Source organism: Nelumbo nucifera, chromosome 6 (assembly GCF_055504915.1).
Source record: "Nelumbo nucifera cultivar China Antique chromosome 6, China Antique-T2T, whole genome shotgun sequence".
NCBI lineage: Eukaryota > Viridiplantae > Streptophyta > Magnoliopsida > Proteales > Nelumbonaceae > Nelumbo > Nelumbo nucifera.
The window spans coordinates 21,280,567-21,300,119 of NC_142654.1; the positions used below are offsets into that span (position 1 = coordinate 21,280,567).

Below are 19,553 nucleotides of genomic sequence, written 5' to 3' on the forward strand. Positions count from 1 at the left end.
TGTTTCTTCTGTTGCAAGTTCTAAAAATAAATCAAAATCATCTGATTTGAATTTGTTTAACAATAATTCTGATTTGTTTCAAAAACAAAAAAAAAATGATTTTTTTTTAAACAAAAGCAACTTGATTTTGCTTCTCCCAATTATTCCATTCCCTATTTCAGTTTCACTCATCTCACAAATCAAAGTTCAATTCATCTGCAAAGAATTAAATTCATCCCCCATTTTGGGAAATTTGGCTTCGGATGTATCAATAAAAAAGTCAAGGTTTCTTTACAAAAACGCTAATTGGATAATCCAATCATCAATTTAATTCTACTTAATGATCCAATAGAGGTATGGATGGGTTTGTGCTTGTCCATGCTTCAAACTCAATGGGCTTTCGTGTGAGGGCATGTTAAAAAATAAAAGGTATTTAGAAACCTCACCTAACAGCTTAATTAAATGGTTCTTTTTAAGACTTCCCCCATTCTCCTGCCATTGGGGATATGGGATATCTAGGGCCCTATTTGTTTTGTAGGAATAGGGGTTTCGAATCAGAATGGGAATGGGCTATTCTAATTTCAACTATTTGGTTGAGCGGAATTGGAATCCCATTCCCATTCCTGATAGAATGGCATTCCTCCATTCCATTCCCTCCCCCTTTCTTAGGAATGGAATTCAATTCCTACTGATTCTAATTCTCATTCCTGTCTAAACCAAACAGATTATGGGAATAAATTATTCCGATTCCAATTCCAGTTCCAACTATAAAAATGGATCATATATAGGTTTTTCGGTGAAGTTAGGCCCTGTTTGGTTCACAGGAATAGGGGTCTGGAATCGGAATTAGAATGGGCTATTCCTAGTCCAACTATTTGATTGGGCAAAACCAGAATCCCATTCCCATTCCTACTGGAATGACATTCCCCCATTTGAGAGAATGGCCATTCCTTGTCCCTCCTTTGATAATGAAATTTCATTCTCATTCCTGTCTAAATCAAACAGAATATAAAAATGGACCATTTCAATTCTGATTCCAAATACTAACCAAACGGACCCTTACTATACATGTGAACTTTTAGAGTTTTATCGAACGATTAAATTGGTATAGTATTTTATTGGTGGATTGCGGAAGTTTATTAAACGATCAAATGATATATATATTTTTTATAAACTTTAAGGCATTGTTCAATGACTTCATTATTATTATTTTTAAATTTTAACTGAAAATAAAAAATGGTGAATTTACAAAAATACAAAACGTATCTTCTTTTGTGTAGTGAAAAGTGAAAACCTCTTTTGATTGATTTAGATAAAGTATAAAAAAAAAAAAGAATGAAAAGGAAAAGCCCACGTGTTACCGTAACACGTAACACAGCAACACTTTGAATTGAAGTGTAGGATATATAAGAGATTCCTCCATTTCCCCCTTAATTTCTTCTGCAAAAAACCATGGAATTGGAAGCACAACCAGCGGTGCTGGGAAGCTCCCTCCTGGTCCCTAGTGTCCAGGAGTTGGCCAAACAGCCCATGATCACAGTCCCACCCCGATATGTCCGGCCGGGCCAAGACCCTCCATTCATCCCTATTACCAATTCATCAGTTCCCACCAATATTCCAATTATTGACATGCAAAGCTTACTTTCTGATAATGAATCCATGGACTCTGAACTGAAGAAGTTAGACGCTGGTTGCAGAGATTGGGGATTTTTCCAGGTACTTCGCCTCCATTACCTACATTTCTTCTTCTTTGTTGCTTGATGAGTAGACATCTGCAAAGCAAAGCAAAATGTGCATGAGAGTTTCAGTGCTGCTAGCTCCTCTTGTGAGTTGTGAGAGACCTATTGGGCATGCTATATATGATGGAGTTTGGATCTTCTAAGTTCTGACCACAAAATGCATGCTATATATGTTAGCCACATACTGCTGTGCACAAAATTGCGAAGTCCCACCAATGACAAGATGAAATACAAGAGATGCTTCCATTGTGCAGCCATAGCGCCTTGTGGTCAGCAGATCCAAACTCCGAAGAGCCTACATTTAGTTCTACAAGGTTGATGTAGCTAATGTCTCTCCGGTTTGGTTTGGGATTGATGCTAACTGTCAAATCAAATACTGGGTCATCCTGATCAGGTTTGGAATTTTTGTTTCTCCTTGCATGCATTTATCCGGGCTAATGGTGTCAGTAGCACTTGTTCCATCACTGGTGTGTAAAACCTGAATCCGATATGAATATGAATGAGTGTTTTCTCATAGAAGATAGAATCCTTCAATTCACAAGTGGACAAGTAGTAACTAGTAAATATCCCTCCCCCATTTTCTAACTATGGTTTTAGTCATCTTTGCACTGTTAGTTGGCTTCCACATGGCATGGCAGTGCATGCAGGATAGAAAAATATTTATTGGATATTTATTAGTTCCTTATGCTGCCAGTGCCAGAGAGAGAGAGAGAGAAATGTGCAAGAAAATTCTGAATTCTCTTGAATTTTAAGAAAAGAGGAATCTTGCTTCGTTGTACCACTAATAATATTGCATGTCCTCTATCTGTATCGTTATTAACTAATACCATTTGCTTTATTTTTGTTGATCAATTTATTAATAAAGCACATTGACTTATTAAAAGGCTAATAAGTATCAATTTTGATGATATGACAAGCTGTAAAGAAAAAATTATTTGAAAAAAGGGAAGGAGGGAAAACTCATGCGTCCTCAAAACCCAGGGGTGCAATTTAGGTGGACTTGCCAATCTGATCCCGGACTGACTTGGTCCACAAGTTTGGGCTCAGGCCAGGCTTGACCACAACATTTGGATTCCAGACCTAACATTTTTTAGCCTAAGTCTAGTCATTAGGTAGTACAAGTTTAGTCCCGACTGTTTCCTATGCTCCCTCTTCCTTTCAGGTCCTCTCTCTCTCTCCTTTAATTGAAACTGACTTAGTTGTTTATGTTTTCTTTCAACAAGCAGAGAGACATTGGATGCTTACTCTATGGAGATAAATAAGCTCGCTATGAGTATGTTAATGCAGATGGCAAAAGCTCTAAAAATGAAGGACGAGGAGATGGCCGAGTTCTTTGAAGATGGGATGCAAGGAATGGGGATGAATTACTATCCACCATGTCCTCAACCAGATCTAGTAATTGGTGTTACACCCCACTCAGATGCTGGGGGTCTGACCATTCTCCTTCAAGTAAATGAAACGGAAGGCCTCCAGATCAAGAAACAAAGGACATGGATTCCAGTGAAACCTCTTCCAAACGCTTTCATAATCAACATTGGGGACTGTTTGGAGGTAACAACTTGGAACAAGCTATGCATCCTTCTCGCACTGAAAACCAACGCCATTTAGATGACCATAATCATCTAATCAAATTCATTCCTTTATGGGAACAGTGGAACACTTATGTTCATTTCAAGGTATATGTTGAAACCTTCAAATATGTTGATGAAACCTTTAAATATATATATATATATATATATATATATATATATTTGATGCATTTTTTTAGTTCAAAATATATGAAAGAAGCACTTCAATAATTATCTGCCAAATAAATAAAAAGTAAACATGAAAAACCAATTAAGGAAATCAAGTTCTATTAGTTTCTCTTGGTCTTTTGGAGAGTTCAATGCAAAATGTGTCAATCAAGTTCTTAGTTTCTCTTGGATATATTAAGTGACTTTTCTTATTATTCTAATTCTAACATCCTAGTTTTATTATTTTTTTTTCATTTCTTTTCCTAATGGATTTATTTGCTATTTATTGATTTTTTTTGCATAGACCACCATAAATCTTAAATCCAATTATATGGATGATTCTTCCTATATTTCCTTTCTTCTAAGTTGGTCATTTGAATTATTTGAGAACTTTACATTTTTAAACATGAAATGTAAAATGTTTATAATTGTTAGCTGATTTGTTATTATTTTATTTAATGCTTAACCATTGAAAGTTATTGCCTATAAACTTTTATTTTATAAACATTTATACCTTCTTCTATCATTCTAACTTAGTATATTATATGGTATTTTTATCAATTTATAAACTTTGAGGCTTAAGCCTAGCAACCCCTTGAGATTTATACTTCACCATTTTGGGCCATTACCCTCAACTACACCTTTAGCCTTTTAAAACTTTGCTAAAGTGAATTTCAATCAAACCAAATCTAACCAATCTTTTTTTTGGGTTGGGTTTGGGCGGCCCAAGTAACACCCCTAATTGTGGGCACTGGTCATTGTCTTCTAGTTTGAGTGTATACTTTAACCAATTCTAGTTGCACTAATCTTCTTATTTGATTGGTTGGTTATGATAGATTGTAACAAATGGAGCATACCGCAGCATTGAGCATCGAGTAACAGTGAACTCAGAGAAAGAAAGGATCTCAATCGCCGCATTTCATAGGCCAAAACTTGAAGGAGAAATAGGCCCTGCACCAAGCCTGGTCAATCCACATGCACCAGCATTGTTCAGTAGAATTGGGGTCAAGGAATACTTCAAACAGTTCTTTTCTCGGGAACTCCATGGAAAAACAAACTTTGATCTCATGAGAGTTCAAAATGACCAAGGCAACTATATTTGAGTTCTGATCTGTCATATGTGAAGATCTAGCTAAACCAAAAGAAATAATGATTTGAACAAAAACCTATGCCACTGTTGTTGTTTTAATTTCCATGTGAAGTCTCAGAGAGTGCTGCTAGGGCACAATTGATGGTGTTCTGAAATCTGCAACAGCTCATCCATCTGTATGCATGGTTTAAGCTTATACTGTAATGGTAGCATAGTACATAGAGGTGTTCTTCAATGTGCTTTCCATATCCAAATTTGAAACGAAAATTAATGATCTCCATGAATTTCTGGCTTTAAGGAACATGTTTGTTGTGGAAGAATGAATTGAAAAATTAGGGATGGCAACTTTTCCCTTGAAGCCGGGGCCAGTCTCACCCCACCCCGAATTGGGTGGGCTTTCCCTGATCTTAAATGGGGACAGGGCAGGGTTAGGAAAAATATGTTTTCCCCAAACTAAGGATGGAGTGGGAACGGGGTTTGCATATAATTCCTCAAACCTAGTGATAAGTTACTAAAATATGCCTAGGTTTTATATTAATTTCTAAAATATCCTTAAATTTTTTTCAAATTCCTAAAACCTTTAGGATACCATAATCCAATGTTTAAAATACTCCTAAATTTCCATAATCCAATTTCTAAAATACTATGATGTATTTTTAGGTGATTGACTTGGGGCGGAAATTTTTCAGGGATTCCCATTCCTCACAGGGAGGAGGTGCCCCGCTCCAAACCCATCCCACCACTGAGGACGGGGTATGGAATTTTGGCTACAAACCGGGGACGGAGAGGGGGTGTCCCGCCCTATTGTCAATCCTAAGTAGGGGTGGATTCGATCTGAGCCGAGCTTAATAGTACCAGGCTCAAGCTCGGCTTGAGGCTATTCTACAAGGCTCGAGCTCAGGCTCGGTTCGAGTCAAGAGTTCATAAGTTCGAGCTCGACTCGGCTCAGCTCGTTTTATATTTTATAAAAATATTTAGAAAAAATATTTTATAAAAATAAAAATTATATATAATTTTTTTATTTTATATTTAAAAAATTAAGAACTATAATAATTAATCATTATAATATTTTTATTATATATATTATATATCAAATATATATATTCGAGTCGGCTCGCGAGCCGAGCTCTAGTAGGCTTGAGTTCGATTCGTTTAATAATCGAGCCATTTAATTGGGCTCGAGATCGAGCTCGAACTCGATCGAAACCGAGCCGAGCCGAGCTTTTCACAAGCCGAACTCGAGCAGCTCATGAAAAATTCGGTTCGTTGCCACCCCTAATCCTAAGGAAAATGAAGACCCTTGGCTTCTTATGATTTGTGTTATTAGCCTTTCTTTTGGACTGGAGACAGTTTTTTGTAGCATTATTTGTAGATGTTCTATGCGAGACGTAAGATTCTTCAATTTTCTTATGATTTGTGTTAAAAATATAATGAAAAATAAGTCAATATTAATAAATTTGGTAAGTTGAGGCAAATTATATGGTTAATTGACCCAATGATTTTTCATTTAGGCCTGGTTTGTTTCAACACAATTTCGTTTAAAAGGGTACAAAAGTATGGGACTGTAAATGATTTTTAAGTGTAATATTTTATTTATTTATTTTTAATTTTTACCTTATTTTGTTGGCCGTGCAAATGAATGAAATAAAACCTGGAGCAAAGTAAAAGCAGGAGCAAAAGTGGAGCAGAATTTGCATTCTTCACATTTACACTCTGACACATGTGTTCTAATGCAAAGGAAATTGCATTGCAAAGTGTAAACAAAGCCGATAATTTGGTGCAACAATGGGAGAAATTAGGCGGGGGAGGAAATAGAGTGGATCCCCTATTCCCCTTTAATTTTTTTGTGCTGCAGCCTGCAGATGAAATAAAACCTGAAGCAAAATTGAATCAGAATTTGCACTTCCCGTCTACACTCCCATGCATTTGTATTAGCGCAAAAAGAAATTGCGTTACAAAGTACAAACTATGGAGCCTGGAGAACTTCGGAGTTTGGATTGACATCTCAATTTGTGCCTAGCCAAATGGATTAAATCTTCGCCTAAATCAACCAAACTGGAGCTTGTTGGGCTTGTTGGTTCTTGGACAAATGGATCGTCCCATCTTTTCTTTCGAGTTTTTAACATGGGTCAGCCTGGACCCTCTTTGGTAGTTGACCCATGGGCCCAGCCCATGTCGAACACTCCAGCGCTTTTAAGTTTTTACTTGTTATTCTCTACTTTTCTTCGACTCTTTCGTTTATCTAGGCTTGGGAAAACTGGGAACGAGATAAAAAATTAGTGAACACTGAGAACAGAGTAGTTAAGAATGCTACAGTCATTGACTATTTCTGGCGATCTCGGACTCGAATTGCAGAATTAGTTGGTTCGATCACCTGCAACTGGTTTTAACTTTTAAGGTATGGGATTTTTATCTGATTCCTTTTTTATATGATGCTATTTCTGGTTGAACTCGCTTTTAATGTTTGTTGCTCAACACTCTGGTTTTGATTGGTTCTATCGTCTTCCATTCATCTATTCGGTGAAAGCTAAAGCCCCAGTTATAGTGATTTAGTATATGTTTGATCCCTTTTTTCCCTGTTATTTCAGAGTTCTTGGTGGTTTTGTTACATTTCTTTGTGGAATTGATGTTTCAGACCTGAGATTTGTCTGTTTTTGATGTTTATCTTAAAGCCACAATTATCTGCTCCATCGTGTGAAAACAACAGTAATATATACTTTTTTCATGTACTCTTTCCTCTCACTGCTCTTTAATTTTCTTCTCTTTTTTTTACTTCTGAGGGTGGAGAGAACAATTGATACAGTACCGGGTGTCTGAGGTCTAACCCTTAGCAGTTAATAGGGGAAAGAGTGTGGGAAACGACAAATGAACCAGCAATCAGAAAAGCCTCCTAAATTAGATGGATAAAATTAACTAAAATGAAAGTTAGAAAAAACAACTCAATGAAGATTGGAAATGCCCCAAACTGATTTCCAAGAAATGTTTCATGTGGGGAACAATTTTCTAGTAACCTTGAGTTGAAAGGGAAGAGTGCAAGTGAAAAAAAAAAAGGAAGGAATCTTGCCTCTGAGAAGCAAAGACAATAGGATGTACAAACTCGGAAACCTCTACTTATATTTCTACAAGTAAGCTTGGATTCTCGAGGTTTGTTTTTTCTGTTAATTCTCAAGTTCATTCTTTTTTCTTTTAATATCCCCTTCAAATACTAAACTATAGGCCAAAAGTGTTGTAAAAATTTTGAGCCCTAGGTATAAATCTACAAGTCTCTAGTTCTCTACTTGGCTTGGATCCCAAACTCAAATAAGGCCCAAGAGTATAACTCCATTGTTGTCCTTGTTATGGTGAACAACCAAAAGCATATTGGGACTATTTAAGTATAAACAAAATATACGTGTGCACCTCTATAGAGGAAAACACAGCTGAATGAAGTATATGCTTTTAAGATTGTAAATGCGTGTATGTCTAACATAAACTTCTACCTCTAATGTCTCCATACTTGCTAATTATTCCATTTAGTCCAAAGGGTGTGTTATATGCACATCGGTAACAATATATAAGTCATAGAGGTTGAGTTGCAGTAATAGCAAATAAGGAGTGGTGTTGACCTCACTACTGTTACCAAATCCTAGTTCTAGGATTTTCATTAATCCTTTGCATGTGCTTTTATTTTCATTTTCATCCCTGCACTATATATCTAATCTCGATTTTAACTTGATTTAAATTCAGTGGTTGCATCTAAATATTGGGTATCCAATCAAAATATAGTATCTAAATATTGGGTATCCTTCCCTGATAATAAGTTAACACTATTTTGTTTTTGCTGTGGTAGACAGAGTTAGCTGACTAATGAGTATAGCAACTGAATAATAAGGTCAGGTTTTCAGGCTTACAACTTGTGAAGAAGTTAGTGATTCTTCTTAATTAGTAGGTGCTTACAAGATGGATTAAACTTGGATAACATGATAGCTAGCGGACCTGATGGCCCAATCATTAGAACAAGTTAGCCTGTTTTAGTCATATCAGCATCAATCTCATTTTAATTAAACCAAATTTCAACCATCCAGGCAGGCAACATGGTAATATATTGGAATTTGACCATACATGACTGGGCTGGACGTAGATGCCAGGCTTTCATGGATATAGCTATGTTTCTAGGAAAAACTACCTAAAAGAATAAATTTATTATAAGTTAAAGAACGACTACCCTTGTTTTCTTAATGCAGTTGAACCTGTTACTGTAGTTACTCGTTCATCTTTTATGGAATTATAGATGACTTCTTGGATTTCCCTTCCTAATTAACAGTATAGGCACCTATTTAGTAAACATAATTGATACGAGTGTTTTATCTCTTTTAGTAGTTATGAGTTGTTAATAATTTGTGATAGATCTTCTGAAGGATTTATCATGTAAATTATTGTATGTAGTCATTAATTTGATACTATAACATTATTGAATTTTTATGACTAGGAATTTTAACTTGTATTCTCTCTTTACCGAAGTTATGCTTACATACAATGATCTTTAATACATGAATAACTGGGATAAAGGACAATAGATGATATTGATAAAGAGCACTTCATCTGGACAGGGAGGCAGAATGAATGAGTAAATTTTGCTGTGCCATTCCAAGGAGTGGGGAATATCTTCAGTCTCATGTAAGACAACTAAATCCACCTCGAGGTGCAGCTGAGGAACTGGGGGCCTTCTTGAACAGAGGATAGAAAATTGAAAGATAGAGCTAGCGTACTCATTATGGACAATAAATACCCTGGATTTGTTAAAGTGATACAAGAGCTAAGCTTGATTATTTAAGGATCATAGATGAAGGGTGTACAGTTCCTGATTCCTTATTGTGGGAGAGATTTTATGGTACTGTTGTGCATAGAAAATTTCTAGAAACAATGACATTGAAGGCTGACTTTTACAAGGCATTTTCACAGTGGAAAAGATTCGTGTAGCAGATCCTATATAGCTGGAATAAGGTAAGGCTTTGTTGAGTTGAGTGATTTGATAGACAGAAGGGAACTCATTATTAGTATGAAATTAGAGGGATCTACTCCAGACTGGAATACTAAGTTAGAATGTGTACTTTAACAGGGATTGTTGGTTGGGTTGATATGGATAGATGCTGGGGCTTGGGAATAAAACACTAGAATGATAAGAAGGCCATTTTAGTGTCAAGGAGAAGAAGTTACTTCATGTGGTCCATAACCTTTTCTACATAGGCATATGTAGCCATTTAAGGGAGAGGAGTCATTCTTTGTATATTGCCTTCAACTTTATCTCGATGGTTATGATGCCCAAATATATACCAGATATGGATGTAGGTATAGAGCTGCCTCCTAATATGCTTGTATCATGCTTTTACCAAGTTGTTGGAACTAATGTCATTTCTCAATATTTATATATTTCAAAACTTAGTTAAACTCTATGTTGGAAATTTTGTATAGCATGATTTGTTAATAAATGTCATTTTATATTTTTAGAAATATCCATGCTATAAAGAATACTCCTGAAGTGCCACATGCAGTACCCCATGTCATACTGGGTAGACATCGTGTAACATGTACAGGTATCAAGGTGTCATGGCTCTATGACCTCCTTTGGCCAACGAGATGTAGCCCCATTTCAGTTGCAACTTGCAACATTTATGTTTTGCTGTTAGATAGGCTCCCCTTACGTTGCATACCGATTGAGGGTGTTCTGAAACCAAAATGAAAATGCCATCTTTGTTTACCATAACTGAATCCAATTTCACTCTCTCATTTCATTAGATGTCCGTGGGAGGACTTTCCACTATGGGAGAACAGGGAGGAGAGGTTGAGACCCAACAAGCAAACATCTTACCCAAGGCAAGTGACGACTCACTGCTTAGCATTAAGGTTTTGTTCTTTGCAAGAGCTCGAGACCTTACTGGCCTAACAGGCATCTCTCTGGAAGTCTCCACTGGTAGTACAGCCCATGACTGTTTGAATCTGCTCATTGCCAAGTTTCCACGCTTGGACGAGATCCGTGGATGCATGGTTCTAGCTCTAAATGAGGAATACACATCCGAGTCTTCATTGGTTCGTGACAAAGATGAATTGGCCATCATTCCTCCAATTAGCGGAGGCTAAAGAATGTATGTCTAGAAGAACAAACATAAATATATAATAAAGAAGAAAAGAAAATAACAATTGGGCTTTAATTCAATTGGGTGTACTAGAATTTGTTGAACTTGTACCAATAATTAGCTGCATTTGGAAAATTAGACATGGTGCTGGTTTGGCATCACAGAAAACCATTCTCTCCCGATTGTAGTTCTGAGCTTTCAACTCCATGCACATCCATACTTCGTGATGAGGTTTTGGGGGGTTGAGGTCTATTCGTCAGATTGGTTTAGATTTTATTTTTGCAGTTGCCTTGGTGAAATTGAGGATTCACATTATATTTAGTCTAGCAGGATGATGCCTTGCATAGTTGCATTCATATTTCCTGTTAGTTGGATAATACTCTGACTGTAACTCTGCAAAAGTACAGAACTATGGTGAGAAAGTATCATAGCGCGAAGACTACAGAGGGAAACATCATCGCTGGAGCCATTGCCACCACAGAAACCACAGGACCTTTACCATTAAGTGGTAAATGACAGTTTCATTGCGATCAGCAGACGTAAAATACCAAGGCTGGCAATGGGACATGAAGTCGAGACTCAAGATTAAGAAAACCTTTGTTGAGCGCTGAATTGACACCAGATAATTGGTAAACAAACTTGGTGGAATACTGAGACTGGCACTAGGAGTGAGAAAATTATGATAAACCAAAAGTTGGCATATAAAATGAGATATTGATAAAAGAGTAATATCAAAATGGAGATCAAAAATAGAAAAAAAAAATCGTAAAAACAACAGAAATTCGCGTTGTGTATTGGAAATCTGATGGAATGGTATTGGTAGGAGATTAGAAACAATCATACTAATCTGTCAATTAGGATTGTTATTGTAGTATAACAATAATGGGAAATGCGGGTCTGTCATAATAATGAACCCTTTCCATTGTTCAGTGCAATCTGCAATATAATTTTTTTCAGCAATTATAAATTTCCCGTGGATGGTTGATAGGGGAAAAGAGTAATGCTCACTGGGATCACGTTAATATACAGAACATTTCGAGTATGTTAGCAGATACAGGTATAAAGAAACGGACAAACAAGAAAAAAAGTTGCCTCACTGCAGTAACGATGAAAAGAATTTCAAAATAACCAAATTCATTACTGGAATTGTTATGGATGATACAAACATTTATATGCTAAGCGGACCGGTGGCTTCATTCCCTCAAACATGATGTAGTTACCAGTTCATATAATCCCATAGTACTAAAATGGGTATGATACTACTTCATGCATAATGTTGATGGAACAAAAAACCCTCAAAGCACGAATGACCATAATCTCTGAACCTAGCAACAAGAAATGGGTGCAAGTAGTGAGTTCAGGTAAGTTTTAAGGACAAAAATAGCACCATGATATGTTTCACTGAATCTAAGGACAAAAAAACATAATCTCGAAGCACGAATGACCATAAGGCATTACTGCAAATTTAAGGACAAAAAAATAGCACCATGCATATTATAAAAGACCTATTTTGCACAATAGCTAATAGTATTCACTGAATTTCATGATATGTTTCATGGATCTCTAGTAACGCTATTAGGCAGAACCCAAATGGAAGATGAAAAAGCATACATTAACATAAAGTACATACAGCAGAATATGCATTATTTCTTTTGCACCAGTAAAATCATGACGAAAATTGTAGTGAAAGATGAAACCCATAATTTGCCTAGAGGGACTTTTTCTACATGACTATACAAGTGCCAAGTGTTATTGGTTCATGATGAGATCTGCCATGGTAACTGGTGTATTCTTGCATTTGCAAGTGCCTAAAGTAATTCAAAGAATTTTTCATCAATATTTTAGCTGGGATAAGGCTTAGATGATGATGATAATGACGAATAGAAGTGTCAATTGGACTGGATTTGGTCCAATCTGATCCAATAAATATTTTCGACCAATTCAATTCAATGTCTGGACCGTCCAATCTGTTCAAATTCGTTTTAATTTACATTGATTTCAACCCTAACCCAGTCCATTGACACCTACATTCTTATCCTGTACCAATGGACCATATATTGGCTCAATCCAATATAAATTCATTACAGACAGACCAGGTCCAATCCAATCCAATAAATACTTTGGGCCGTTAAGTCTAAATTGGTCCAATTCAATAAGTCTTGTTGATCCGTCCAAATTGATTTTGATTTTGACGGGGTCCAATCCAAAACTGGTCCATTGACACCCTTAATAATGATATGATGATTCATCTACTATAGATATTTCAGTTGCAGTTCAAATTTTTACTTGACAAAATAATGTCAGGCTTAATCTTTTACTATTTGCCAAGCAGTAGAAAGAAATGCCTTGAGGCTGTTAATATCATTTTCTCAGAAAATATGGCAGCTAATCTTTTGGCAAAGACGCAAAGCAGGGTTTATTAAATACCAATCCGCTAAGAATTTCACTGATAGATGGTTCCACTTCTCATGTTAGACTCGTTTTCCAAGACAAGTCAGGTTACAAACATTCTGAATCCATTCTAATCCGCTAAGTATTGAGGCATTAACATGAACCCGACCAAAGTTGTTCCCTGACTGATAACAAGCAGTCAGGAAATAAACAGAGAGGGGACAAAACAATTCATATACAAAAATTAGGGTTAGGCATTTTTCAACCCAGCGAATCCTATCTCAGTCTAAAGAATTGCCAATTTCCTATAGCTCAAAATAATTACGTCTGAATAAGAAATAATCCTACTGGTCTGACTGCCCTCCCATGTCTTATTGTTTGTATATAGAAGGAAATTGCCTCAAGTCATCACATAGGAAAATAAGTCAAGATCTAAGCCTCAATTCTGTATCTTGAGGTCTAGGACTCAGGTAACTGAGGTCCTCACAGATAAGTCATTTCATACAAAACATTAAGAGGTTAGGTCTGTATCCAGTGACACCTCCCAAGAACCCATATAAACAGGACCAGAATTAGGTGATGACATTTTCTAAAACATAAGATCCATGTGGCTCCATTCTCCCACATTCTTAAGGCACCTTGCAAACAACATGCTCTTTTAGGAAGCAGTTCATAGGTTTCAAATGCCACAAAGAAAGGAGAACCATATTTGCACATCCAATTTCATAGTCTTCCAAAATGAAATTGTATATAGTTTTAGAGAATTGTGAAATGCTCTTTAGACATGAAACTGGATGCACTCAGCGTTTTAGAAGCAAGAAGCACAACTAAGACACAAGGGGTTCCTAGAGACTGTACAAGGTGAGGCGTGAACAAACTAAGGTGCCATTTATAAAATTTAAAAAAAAATGAAAAATCAAAAGAAAAACTTAACATATAAGAATATAGAAATCTAAAATCTGAAAAAAATAAAATATTTCAAAAAGTTTATTAGTTGAATTGGTTAGATCATTGTGTTATCGAGACAATATGCCTGTAGCCTTGCATGTTGATGTTCTACATAAGCTAAACCGTTCAATTACCCAATTACCTATTAAACATCAAGTTCGAGGTAGATTTTCAATTTTATGATCAGCAGCAATCAAAATGAGCCTCACTTGTGGCAAAAAGCCAGGTGAGGACCGTGAGGCTGTTGTTTGGTTGCAGTGCAAATTCATTTGCAGTGATGCAACACAATGGTAGTGCAAATGATTTGGGTGCAACTTTTGATTTATTTTTGTTTCAAATTTTACCTTACTTTGTTTTGTTGCATTAAAAATGAAGTAAAATAAGACCTAAAGCAGAATAAAGTAAAATTCAAAACAAAATTAAACTAAAATTTGCATTCTTTTTCACTTGCACTCCCATACATCTGTACTAGTGCAAATAAAATTGCATTGCAACCAAACATAGAGGTGCACTAAATAAGCCTCACCTGTGGCTGTGAACCTAGGCACGCCTTTTAAAACACTAGATGTGCTTAGAAAAGTTGTCAAATGCACTTCTGAGGTACTTCTAAACAGTCATCCTCTACATATGGGTTAAACCTGGTTTAATTTAAAGAGGAGAATCTGCTCAAAGAGAAAGCAGAAAGTAGAATGAGCAATAAAGCTTCCAACCAGGAAAACTTACTTCTAAATTCTAATTGAGGTTTGCAGAAAAGTTAGGGACATTGAGAACATAGGGTTCATCAATCTAACTTAGTGTAGGGGTGCTCTTGGGAGGACAAAGGATCACATTGGATTGCTTAAGAGAATACACACTTATAAAGCTTCTCAGGTTTTCCTTGCTAATTATCAGATTTATAACCTCAACCAGGAAACTTTGTAGCTGGAAACAATTGACACTACCCTACCCCCTTTGCAATAATTTAAAGGTTGAGGAAGAACACTAAATTTGAGAACGTGGGCTATTGAGAATGCTGTACTGCAGAGACTGGTAATGGTAATTGCCTTGGTATTTCCTTTTGTGGTTGTTTCATGCAGCAGGCTGGAACAGAAAAGTGTATAATTGGGTATGAGCCAAGAAGAGCAGAAGACATAAATGAAGATTCAGTTCTTCTCATGATCTGCTTGTTTTGTGGGGCCCACATCCCAGCCTGAGTTCTGAAGTCGTGGAGATTCAGTCAGCATTTTCAGCGCCAATCTTCTGGTTGCAGGAAATCTGGTGAATGAGGTGCCTAGGATTTATGTTTTGGAAAGTGTCTGGGTAATAGTGCATACTGCATATAATGAAGCAGGCAGGTCAAACAAAGATCCACCCACTCCAGACCCTTATTTAGTAGGTTTGTTTTGTATCATCAAAGTGATTGTTGTTCATATTCAAAAGGAAGCATATCTTCTGAAAATGGACCGGAAATAAAACAAAGTTCAGGCCAGATCTAGACAACATGCATTTTCCCTTAAAAATCCATCTGGACTCCGCCCAAATCAAGAAAAGATTGAATATATTCCACATCTATTAGATCCAAGTCAGATGGAGTAAGAGATTTGGCTATTCAAGTATGAACCTAAATTCAGTAAGATCTGGCCCAGATCCAACCTAACTCATGCCCCAATCCCCAATCATGCCAGACGTGCACAAGGGTTGGGGGTCTATTAAGGTTAGTTGATCTTTTTATTTCTGTTAGGAATTCTAACAGACTTCAGACCTTGTTTCAGTTGGTCCTTTTGCACACCCAAAATCCTAAGAATCTACTAATTGTTATTTTTTCCTTGTAGACTCATCTTTCATCTTTTTTTGATGAATGACTCATCTTTCATCTTGGTATTGGAGCTTTATTGGGGTATGGAGCTAACATGGACTGGGTCACTAGGGGAGTGCACATGGCTGACCCAGAGGATCCTCTGCCCAGTACAGTTTGGATTGGTCATAGCATGATAGATTTAACTCACAAGCTAACTGCAACTATAAGTAATTACCTGCAAAGAGAGGCATTTCCATATAATATCATTAAACCTTCTTTTATAAAGGTTAATATGCCCAAGTATCAGCATCCAAGACTACTCAACAGCCATCAACTAGACCCCAAATACAATCTCAATCAAGTCTTAAGGATGCCCAAAAATTGTTCATCTCCCATCCATCACATGATGATAGGTCCAAAACCCCTTGTAATAAGGCCCAAAAAGCTCTCAGCAAATTCACATGTAACCATCACCACAGTTACAAGAAAACACTTACAACATTGACATATCAAAGGTAGTCTAATTAAGCAGAACAGTCAAGACCCATGTGGGAGAGTAGATGAGCATAACGAAAAAACGAAGTCTGACCTAAACTCACCATATAAGAATCAGACAAACACGATAAACAAATGAACAACTCTCACAATGAAAAGTCTCAGACAATGTAGTTTGTGATTAATCATTTCCAGAGCTTAAACATTGAACCCAGCATCTTAACCAGGATTTACATACGCAGCATCATTGAGAAAAGGAAAAGAAAAAACACAAGAATATAAGAAAACAAGCATTTCTCTATTGGTTATATGCAGAATCCCTCCCTAGTAAACAACCAAAGCAAGGACTCTTATTCCTTTACCTAAATGAATGAACCCCAAGAGAGAGAAAAAAAAAAGAAAACGTAATGATCTTATGATACCTTTGTGACACAAACCAACTTTCTGGGAGCTGCCCTTCATTGTGAAGAGCAGCAAGAGAGGACCTGGTGAAGGAGATGACGAAGGCATGTTCAACAAAAGCCCGAGTTCGAGTTCCAGGAAACATTCTCGAACCCAGCTTTCTTCTTTAAAGAAAGACAGACAGACAGAGACGGAGAAAAAAAAGGACTTCTCAGGCCTTCTTCAGTCAAGATTTGGCTTCTCTCAGAGATTCACGCGCCAAGAAGACGGAAGAAACAAACCCACATTCATAAGTCATAGCTCTACTGTTTTGGTGTGTTGGGTGGGTCTGAGACCGGCTCTATTCCGTTGTGTCTTCTGTGGTTTTGTCATTTGTGAGGAGGAGAAGAGGGTTTAGCAACGCAGGCAGGCTTCCATTTTCCGGAAAGGAGCGAGCACTGCACGAATCCAGAGGGGAAGTTTTTTCCTCATCAAGGTAAAAAATAAATTACAAAAGAAGGACGAAAAAAATATATATTTTGATTTCAAACAGAGTCCGGATCTCCTGCCACGTTTGCTTATATAACATGGCAGTCACACATAGAGAATATCTCATCTCCTTCGAAGTATTATACAGAAGAGATATTCTCATGTGAGTAGATGTGGGTAGTGTTGGTGAGCAGCAGATCCGGAGTCATCTTTCAGATATCCCCCTTACCCCTTTCTCTTCTTCCCTCCCTCCCCTCCTTCACTTGATCATTTTTGGATAAATCACATAGTGCCTTGATCACTTAATCACGCGTACTTTGTGTAGAGATACTTGACCCCAAAAGGGCCCAAACTTCCATTTGCGATAAAGACCCTCTTCAATTTAGGTAAAATTATTAAAATGTCCATTCAAATTTGGTGTAATAAAAAAAGAAAATAGGGTCATTTACTAAAGTATCCCCATAGTTTCCTGGATTTATTCAAACCTATTTTATAGTTTTCATTTTATTAAAAAATATTTGTTTTGCCATCTGAAAATAATAATACGATCATGGAAACTGAGTGGAAAATGTTAAGGGCATAGTCTATGATTGTTTATTCCAAATTGCCCTTAATACATTCATTGTACAAAAAACAAAATTGACCAAATCGAACCAAATAGAGTGGATGCTTGTGCTTGTTAGGGGTAAAATTTGTATTTTCAGTTTTTCCTTTTGATTAAATTTATTCAAATTTTTTGTTTAATGGATTTTCAATTTGCAATGTGAGGTTTTAGAAATGCTTAAAGTCACATTAGAATCTTTTTTAAAGTTAATTGATGGAATGCAGATGCCAGGGGCAAAGCTAGAATTTGAAAGTTTAGGATGGTTTTTGTTGCAAATGCAAGTTTGAGAGCTAAGTGTCACTACCCCAAAGTAGAGGGTGGTAATTTATAATTTATCCACCAACTTTCTTAATTTTCAATTTTAACTAGCGGGTACCCATGCGATGCACGGGATTTGTTAAGTTAAAGATAAATAATAGAAACATGTAAGTGTATACAATTGTTTTATATAATAATTAATAATCATTTATATTTTATATACTACTTTTAATAACTTTTTATAATACAAAAATAATAATAATTAATTTTAGATAGAGTTGTTTATCAAACTTAGGGATGGCAATTTTTCCCATTTCCCCAATCCCCGTGGGGATCTGCCCCAAATGGAGCAGGGATGGGGATGAATTTTCCCCTACGGGGACAGAGATGGGGAAATTTTTCATCCCCGTAGGTGGAGACGACTCGAGGATGGGGAGAGCACTCCTTGCCCCGCAAGGGGGCATATTTTTAATATGTATACATACATCTATATGTTAATATTTTTAAAAATATGGTTGAATATGTTTGAATCTTTTCTAATATGATTGTAAATTTTAATTATTTTATTTTTAATTTTTGGAAAAAATAAAAACAAAAACATAATGGTTGACATTATAAAGAATCACGAGGAGTGGGGATCCCTGTGGAGACGGGGATGGGGAGAGGCTCCTTGTCCCGGTAGAGATAAAGAGAGTTAGCTGAGAGGGTTATTTCTATAATTTACATCTTGTTGTATTTTATTTTCTTCTTGTAAACTATCCTCTCTTGTACTCTAAGGACAATTTGATCCTTTTACCTTTTTTAATATAAAGTTCTCTTCTAGGGTGTCGTGCTCCACATTGGACACACCCACAAACTTGTTGTTGTCTTTTTCTCCTCTGTTTTACAAAACCAAGACTAGCCTCTGACATGGTATCAAAGCAAGTCAATCTGAACTACTGAGCTTACCTCTTTGTCTCTTCTTTCTTTTTTTTTTTTTTTTTTGCATTCTGGGGTCTTCCTAACAATACTTGGGAACTGTTTTGTGCCCTAGATTTTTCTCTCTCAAGGTTGTTTCGATCAAACCTTAACAAATCTGAAATTTGGAAGTTTGTGCCATTATCTTCATCTTTTCTCTTTGATCTGCACTTGGAGACATCAGATTTACTTGAAACCCTAGATCTAGTGTCACCCAAAGGAGTTATTGTGATCCTCTTCAGCTAGGTTGAAATTGGTTTGGTTTAAGAAGGGTTTTATCATTCTCTTGGTTCAACATACTGTGATAGTTTCCTTTTCTGGACATCTGATCGAAAGGTACCTCTCTATTATCATCTCTTCTTTAGTTTCTGATATAAATCTTGGAAATCAGTATTTTTTTTTGTTTAATAATGGCTTTGAAAAGAGTAGATGTCCTCCCTGTTAAGTTCAATGGATCGAACTATGCCTTGTGGAAGTTTAACTTCTAGTTTCATGTTGAGGAAAATGGCCTTTGGGTCTACTTAAAATGGGACTGTAATTAAACCTGATGACTCATATGTTAAGGCCTTAAATCAATGGAAAATTGATAATGCAAA

The 19,553-nt window shown here is 36.5% G+C and overlaps 2 protein-coding genes and 1 long non-coding RNA gene across 4 annotated transcripts; 2 read left to right on the forward strand and 1 right to left on the reverse strand.

The window, feature by feature from the left end:
* The first annotated feature begins 1,431 nt into the window (after positions 1–1,431).
* On the forward strand, positions 1,432–4,828 carry LOC109113897 (protein SRG1-like). Its single transcript, XM_088890323.1, has 4 exons — positions 1,432–1,731; positions 2,113–2,189; positions 2,918–3,269; positions 4,291–4,828. The coding sequence occupies exons 1-4, from the start codon at positions 1,432–1,434 to the stop codon at positions 4,555–4,557; spliced, it is 996 nt and encodes a 331-aa protein (XP_088746449.1). The 3' UTR covers positions 4,558–4,828.
* A 1,936-nt stretch (positions 4,829–6,764) lies between these two features.
* CNX7 (co-factor for nitrate, reductase and xanthine dehydrogenase 7) lies at positions 6,765–10,983 on the forward strand. 2 transcript variants are annotated; one of them, XM_010274359.3, is made up of 3 exons: positions 6,765–6,942; positions 9,134–9,527; positions 10,320–10,983. In XM_010274359.3, exon 3 carries the CDS (start codon positions 10,320–10,322, stop codon positions 10,659–10,661), a length of 342 nt encoding a protein of 113 aa, XP_010272661.1. In that variant the 5' UTR covers positions 6,765–6,942; positions 9,134–9,527; the 3' UTR covers positions 10,662–10,983. The 2 variants fall into 2 exon arrangements, with proteins under 2 accessions (XP_010272661.1, XP_010272660.1); XM_010274358.3 differs by lacking the exon at positions 9,134–9,527 and having other exon boundaries at positions 6,769–6,942.
* Positions 10,984–11,642: 659 nt separating this feature from the next.
* LOC104608390 (uncharacterized) lies at positions 11,643–17,162 on the reverse strand. Its single transcript, XR_737088.3, has 2 exons — positions 16,691–17,162; positions 11,643–11,982 (listed from the first exon to the last, which is right to left on the reverse strand). It is a non-coding gene; the product is annotated as an uncharacterized LOC104608390 (long non-coding RNA).
* Positions 17,163–19,553: the final 2,391 nt, after the last annotated feature.

Excerpts from the sequence above, each read along its gene's own strand:
- CNX7 (XM_010274359.3), top strand. The coding sequence starts at position 10,320 with ATGTCCGTGGGAGGACTTTCCACTATGGGAGAACAGGGAGGAGAGGTT.
- LOC109113897 (XM_088890323.1), top strand. The coding sequence starts at position 1,432 with ATGGAATTGGAAGCACAACCAGCGGTGCTGGGAAGCTCCCTCCTGGTC. Across the intron at positions 1,732-2,112 it reads ACCTACATTTCTTCTTCTTT|GTTTGGAATTTTTGTTTCTC; the intron begins GTTGCTTGATGA and ends CATCCTGATCAG. Across the intron at positions 3,270-4,290 it reads ACATTGGGGACTGTTTGGAG|ATTGTAACAAATGGAGCATA; the intron begins GTAACAACTTGG and ends TGGTTATGATAG.